Source organism: Stegastes partitus, unplaced genomic scaffold, assembly GCF_000690725.1.
Source record: "Stegastes partitus isolate 25-593 unplaced genomic scaffold, Stegastes_partitus-1.0.2 Scaffold1392, whole genome shotgun sequence".
NCBI lineage: Eukaryota > Metazoa > Chordata > Actinopteri > Pomacentridae > Stegastes > Stegastes partitus.
This window is the reverse complement of record NW_007579123.1, coordinates 79,296-86,968: the sequence shown is the minus strand read 5'-3', so window position 1 is coordinate 86,968 and position 7,673 is coordinate 79,296. Positions and strand designations below refer to the sequence as shown.

General features: G+C 38.1%; 1 protein-coding gene across 1 annotated transcript in view; it reads right to left on the bottom strand.

Annotated features, from left to right (window-relative positions):
- The window catches only part of ulk4 (unc-51 like kinase 4), an 88,001-nt gene that overhangs the window by 10,859 nt on the left and 69,469 nt on the right, over nucleotides 1-7,673 (bottom strand). The window contains exon 35 of the mRNA XM_008299201.1: nucleotides 4,338-4,532. Within this exon, the coding sequence (XP_008297423.1) occupies nucleotides 4,338-4,532 (195 nt within the window). The remainder of the gene's footprint in view (nucleotides 1-4,337; nucleotides 4,533-7,673) is intronic.

Genomic DNA, 7,673 nt, shown 5'->3' with positions numbered 1-7,673 from the left:
GAAGCATTTTTTGAAATGACAACACAGTAGGACATTGTATCAGAGATGCATGTGTCTTTTCTTTTTTCTTTTTTTTTATTAGTTCTACTAACAACGCTATGTTGAATTCTAAAATTGACTGTAAAATTATTAATTCAATTATTCTCAGTAATCAAAGCAAAGACCTTTTGACCTCCACAGCAATGAAACTGTTCTAATAATTGCTAGCAAGTTTTTTTGCATGTCTCCACTCGTTTTTTGAACGACTCCTATTTTGTGACAATCTCCAGGTCTCTAAGGTTGAAGCCTGAAGGCTTTCCTTTACCTCTCTGGTCTTCAGTTCCCTTCACAGATTCTTGATGGGATTCAGGTCTGGTTTGCTCCAAAGTGTTGATATTTTTTTTGGTAACCATTCCTTGACCACTTTGGCTGGATGTTTCAGATCATTGTCTTGTTGGAAGCTCCACTGCTGCCCAAGGCTAAGTTTTTCTGCAGACTGCCTGATGTTTTCCTCCAGAATCTTAATGTAGTTTTCTTTTCTCACATTGCCATTTTCCTTTGACAATGTTGCCTGGCCAAATGGCTGAAAAAAAGGCCCAAAGCATAACATTCCCACTACCATGCTTGACCATGGCACTGGTGTTCTTGGGGATTAAATGCTTTATCTTTCTTTGACTAAACAAAATACACATCCCTGTGTCCAAACAACGGTACTTTTGGGTCTTCTGACCACAGAATTAAAGACCAGAAATGTTCTTCTTTGTCCACGTGAGCTTTTGCAAAGACTAGGTGACTCACAATCACTTAGATTTTGTAACTGGACAGATCGATATCCCAGAATTTTAGTTAAATTTGGAGTTAATTGGAGGCACACCTGTGGATGTATTTTAAGGTGCACCTCAAACAATGCTTTCACTGCTTCCTTTTGTGACAATATGGGAAAATCTGAAGAAATCAGCCAAGATATCAGAAAGAGAATTGTAAACCTCCACAAGTCTGGTTATCCTTGGGTACAACTTCCAGATGCCTGAAGGTTCCATGTTCATCTGTTCAAACAATTATAGACAAGTATAAACACCATGGGAATGTCCAGCCATCATACCGCTCAGGAAGGAGACGGGTTCTGTGTCCCAGAGATGAATGTGTTTTGGTGTGAAACGTTTCTATCAACACCAGAACAAAAGTAAAAGACCTGTGAAGATGCTGCTGAAGCTGGTAGGAGAGTGTCATTATCCACAGTGAAACGAGTCCTATACCGACATGGGCTGAAAGGCTAATCAGAGAGGAAGAAGACGTTACTCCAAAAGAAACAAAAAAACCCAGATTACAGTTTGTAAATGCACACAGGGACAAAGCCCTTAATTTCTGGAGACATGTCCTGTGGTCTGATGAAACTAAAACTGAACTGTTTGGCCATAATGACCATCTTACATTTGGATGATAAAGGGGGAAGCTTGCAAGCCTGAGAACACCATCCCAACTGTGAAGTATGGGGGTGGCAGCATCATGTTGTGGGGGTGTTTTGCTGCAGGAGGGACTGATGCACTTTACTAAATAGATGGTGTCATGAGGAAAGAACATTATGTGGAAATATTGAATCAACATCTCAAGACATCAGCCAGTAAGTTAAAATTTGGGTGCAAATGGGTCTTCCAAATGGACAATGACCCTAAGCATACCGCCAAATTAGTTACAAAGTGGCTTCAGGACAAAGCCAATGTTTTGGAGCGGCCATCACAAAGCCCTGATCTCAATCCTGTAGAAAATTTGTGAGCAGAGCTGAAAAGCCGTGTGGAGCAAGGCAGCTTACAAACCTGACTCAGTTCCATCAGTTCTGTCAGCAGGAACGGGCCAGAATTCATCAAACTATTGTGAGAAGCTTGTGGAAAGAAACCCAAAATGTTTGACCCGAGTCATAAAGTTTAAAGGCAATGCTACCAAATACTAAGGAAATGTATGTAAACTTCTGAGTTTGAAGAGTCAGAAAAAAATCTCAACAAAATGATCTCTCTCACTATTCTGGTATTTAGCAAATAGTAATCATTTTGGTCATCCTAACTGACCTAAAACAGGAAAATTTTAGTCTGATATAATGTCAGACAGTGAGGGAGAGAGAGAGAGAGAAAAAAAAGGTTTTATGTTTTTGTATACAGTGTATTTAAACTTCTGGTTTCAACTGTGTATAACACTGGCCATCATGTTACAATATTCTTGTGGGACACCTTGGACACATCTTCATGCACCACTGACCTAAACATTGTTGCTGACCAAATGACCCTAAATGGCTGCTACACTCAAGGAACATAACATAGAGCCCAAGGCGTTGAACCATAAACTGGAAACCAAACACTTCCCAGATCAGAAACCAATCTAGCAGCCGCAGGATGTGCTGACCGTTAGTCTATGGTCCAACAGGTCAGATATATACGTGTGTGTGTGTGTTTTCCTTTAGACCTTGAATACTGCTGAAGTCCAATAGGGAAAAAAGTACAAAGTGAGCAACGACACTACAACACGTACTCTGAGGGAGAGTAAAACTTTAACATTTAAATCTTTTAAATTAACTGTTGTAATGAGGAGAATGATTAAATGTGCAGAAAGGCAGATGGGTATTTTTCTGAGCAAATAAATTAGTTCTGCTCCTAGCACTGGGACGCTGCTTAGTGACTCATCCACGAGCTATGAAGAAATAGCTGAGACACACTGCCACTGTGTGTGTGTGTGTGTGTGTGTGTGTGTGTGTGTGTGTGTGTTGCTCAGGGTGGTGAGCAGGATAGAGAACACACACATAGATGTTACTGTATCTGGTAGCGCAGGGTGTAATGAGGGATTTTGCACAAGGGGACAAATTTGTTGCGACAGACAGACAGACAGACAGACAGAAAGAGAAAGAGGTGAGTCTGTGAGCTTGTCAGCGACAGAGTTTGTGTGTGGGAGGTTCAGGTGGTTAGAACTAATTAGTGAGAGGAATCAAAAGTACAAGCATACACGCAAACACCTTCTCTTTCTGCCACACACACACACACACACACACACACACACACCTACACACACACACACACACAGACACACACAGACACACACACACACACACACGTACAAGGTAGCTTCCAGGCACAGCCTTCAGTCAGATCATATGATCTCAGGGTGACAGCTGACCTTGTGTCCCATGTGCAGAAACTATTTCTTGACCCTACGGCCAAGCCAAAACATTACGAATGCATTTTACAATATTCATTGGGGTCTGCAGAAAAATCAGCCATTTTTTCAAACTTCATGTTGACTTCTTAGAATGTATTTCCACTGGACTGCCTTCCCCAAACCTACCTATTGTTTTTTTTTTTTTAACTCGTTGTTCAAATTAATATTGGACATCTCTGTAAAGGTTAAAACTTGGATTAAAACTAGTGACTATACTTTAAAACAACAACATTTAAATACTTCATTAAGTATGGAGAAGAGTAATGTGAAAGGCTGACACTATGATTTAAAAAGAGAGCTTTTATTGTGGACCTGAGAATGGATGCAGACCTTGGCCTTTTGTGTCAGAGTAACATGCTACATATCTGCTTGTTCCTATGACACATAAACAGCGCACCACTTCCTGCATTGCCATTGAGTTTTGGCAGTGAGTGTAAATCTTGGACCATTAAACCGTCTAATATGAATTTATTTCTTAGGAAAGCTAGGCTATAGAATGTATACCGCATGTTTTTGACTGCTTCACAACTGGATTTGTCAAACATGCTGTTGATCAATACTCTATTGGCAGTTTACAGTTAACATATTAATAAGCATTTTAACTCAGCTGAATTAGTAGGTCCACCAATTAAATTCTCAGTCAAATTGCAGCATGCTTCATTTTAATTTCTAGCTGGACTACTGAAATCTTACAGGACACACAACATTTTATTGCTGTGTGTGTCTGTCAGTCTGGTATTATGTTTGGGGAGCAGAAGCCTCACTAAATTTCAACCTGTTTTACTGCAGTCTACTCTCTTACAGGCTTACTTTGGCCTGTACTACAAATCATTTTGACTATCAAACAAAATTGGACAGACACTTCAACAGAGAGTGACAGGCGGATACATTTTTTTTCACCCTCTCTGTCTTGTCAGTCTACTTCTAGGGAAACCACACTGTCCATTCAGTACAGCAGCACAGCAGGACTGACTGTGTGTCTGTGTCTTCGTATTATTCCTATATTTTGTTTCTGCAGAACCCCAAAACCATAAACACAAGACTGAGATTCTATACAAATATAACACAAATTTAAATGTGATAAAATGTCCATTTGTAATGTTGACATTTCTGAGAAAGTCTCTATGTGTGGATGCTTATGTGTACACTTTACTCACCAGTCTTTTAATGATCCTGAGAGTTGTGCGTTGTATTCGGGGAGTTTCATTTCGCATGTGTGTGCGCAGCATGTGTGAGAAGCTTTGTAGGCAGGAAGGTGACAGGCAGTCATGACCCTCTGCACCGTACAGCTGGACCAACAGGGACAGACACTGAAGAGACTCCTCCCACAACTCCTGGTTTTCAGTAGACAGCTACAAGGACAGATAATCAATGAACGCAGACACAGTTTAAATAATTAAGACCAACATTTCTATTTATTCTACTAAGCTTATTTTGGCCAGTGGGCAAAAACAAAACAAAACAAAACAAAAAAACTACATTGACTGACTGAATTGTCTTCATCAAAGTGTGCTTGACTGAAATTGCAATTTACTTTGTGAGCTGCATGTTGAAGAAATAAATCAAGAGCATCATTAATAGTGCTCTGGGCTGCCTCTTAACGCAATATTAATCCAATACAATATTATAGTCAATAAACTATTTAGGGCCTTTTTTTTTTTGCATTCTCATACAGAAAGCTTAGATAACCTGAATCTACAAAACTGTGGCAGTTTTTTGGAGCAACCTACCTGCCAAGTATCATAAAAAAAAACAGAATTGGTGCTGTTTCAAAGGTGGTCACACCGATACTGAATTTTGTTGATGTTTTTCACCTTTCATGCAGCAGTTAGCTTTAAAACTAGTTAAAGTTGTCTCTTCAACTTAAAGGTTGATTTGGTGATCAACTTTGAAATTGTATTCTAGATTAGGGAAGATGGCAGAAGACAAGGGGAGTCTTTTCTAAATTAACTATTGCATAACATATGTTTACAATAATCGACTAACATTGGTATTTGGCATTGTGTGTCAACAATCTGTGGGATATTTTAAAAATATAATTCATATTTAAGTCCAGTATATTAAAAAAACGTCATGAACTAAAACTATATTTTGTTGCCTTTGCACCAAAATGTACTGCAGCAAGTGAATCATAACACTTCATTCATCAATAACCAGGCCATTACTCCTCAGAACAGTTTTTTCAGACAAGCAATTGATGTTAGACTCTTATTAACACTCCTGCGCTCTCCCACTAATCTCTCTTGGGGCAGAGGGGCTGAGCAGAGGCCAGAGGTGTGTCAGCTGCTCCCTCAACCCTCTCGTACACACTGAGACGCCCACCCAACACTCAATGTGTCAAGTATAAGTAAAAACCACTATTGTGTCCCTCTTCTTGTCCTTCCCCCACTCTCCTTTCTTTCTCCTCTCCCCTTCCCAGGATGCTTCACAGCTTCCTCTCTCTTTTGCATAAGTTCTCTCATCTATCGTCTCTGAATCTCATTTCATCCTCACACCTCCATTCCATTGATTTGAATGGCCTCCACTCAGGAGGACAACATTACTCCCATTTTTACTCTCTTACTATTCCCTGTGAAGTTTGGTTATTCCTAAACTGTAAATTGAAATTTCAAACATTAATTATTATTGGTCATTTAGTGTCACCACGAACAGCTGTAGCTTCACACAACTGTAATTGTAGCATCTATAAGAAAGAGGGAAAATTGCTCTGTGGGATTGCAGAAAGTAGTGTTCATGACACTATTTTTTGATCTATGATAGAAATTGTGACAGTACTATGTTACACACTCAAATAAAACATCAGACAGTAAATGCAATGCACTATATAACAGTGACTTCAGACATGCCATCACTTTCAGGCTAGTTTGATTTTACTTCTGTCATTATTCTGATATGTTTAATGCAGATAGAGGAATAGAGGGAGTCTTGATTCATATATATAATCATTATTTAATTGTCTTTACTGTGCACAGAGCCAGAAGGTGTGCATTTCTGAATGGCTGCTGCGCTAACATTTTCTCAGCAAGTCCAAGATTGGAGGCAGCCTTATCTTCCTGTTTTTCAGATTGCATCAGATTCTGTGTTGGTACCTGCAGATACTGCAGATTTCTGGGATTAATATTTGTAATAACTGTAGACTAATTACTTCAGTAAACTAGGATAAGCATCTGTATTGAACAGATACACAAAGTGCAAGAGGTATATTTCTTTTTATAAATAATTCTACAGTCAAATCACATTTAGTATAGTCAATACACTGGATGAAGGAAGTAGACAGAGGACAAAGTCTGTGTATTTGTCTTTTTAATAATAAATTACTGTATGACTGCTTAGTTAACTTCATTATCACGATAGAGGTATACAGTAAACATATATTTGGATATCATAATTAAAAAAGAACTAAAGTGGATCAGCAATGTTGCAGTGTTACAGTGTAGTGGGGCATGGAAGTGAGTTAAACATATAACATATTATGTCTGGGAGGAAGCTGCAGATTTAGTCACCATGAAAGATGATTTTACTGATCTTATTGGATTGATCTGGTGTTAGTAAAAAATTATCTAATTATACAGAAGCTTGTGAGTCACCTTCATTCAGATAGCAAAGTAGAATAGACAGGAAACATGGGCAAGAGAGCAGTCGCATGTCATGCAACACTGGCCCAGGCAACTGGGACTTAACCATAATGACTCAGTCTTGAGATCACCCTCATGTGCTATATTTAAAAACATTTCTAATCTAACAAAAAAAAAAGAAAAATAGGGTGCAATGCAAAAAACATATCTACAGGTCAGAAACACATCTGTACACTTTTAAGGCTAAAAATATATCATTTTAAGCATTGTCCTTAAAGACAGTGTTTTCATTCAAAAAATCTTCCTCTGGCCTTCTTCTTTTAAACAATTAATCTAATTTGTGAGACCAAATGATTTGAATTGATAAGGCTATAAAAAAAAAGTTGACACAAGACATGTTTCCATATAATAGTTAAGGGCATTTAAAGCAAATTTTTTGAAATGTTGCAGCAAAGAGAGAAAAAAAGATAGATCTCTTCAGTAATTATTTTCAATCGGGACAGATTGCTTATTCTTTTAGGTCAGCTGGTATTGGCCATGTTTCCTGCAGCCCAGTGGTGAAGACAATAAAAGAAAAAGAAAAAGAAAGAAAGAAAGAAAAAAAAAAACAGCCGATCAGGCATACGAGTTTAACATTCCCTAAAAAAAAGTTGTTACTATATTCTATTACGTGCATTAACCCTTGCATAAACCTGTGAGTTAAAAATTTCTTTGCAATATTGGGGATGTTTGTTTGAAAGTAGCCATTTCTATTGAATTTTACTAACGGGATACTTCAAAATACACATAAGTAATTTATTTAAACTTTGTCTTGAATCAATATTTGTTTTAATTACATACGTATAGAAATGTTAATCAGTGACTTTTTCCTGACAGCATGGATTTTTCAGTATTAGTTTCTCGTTCTTTCACACACAC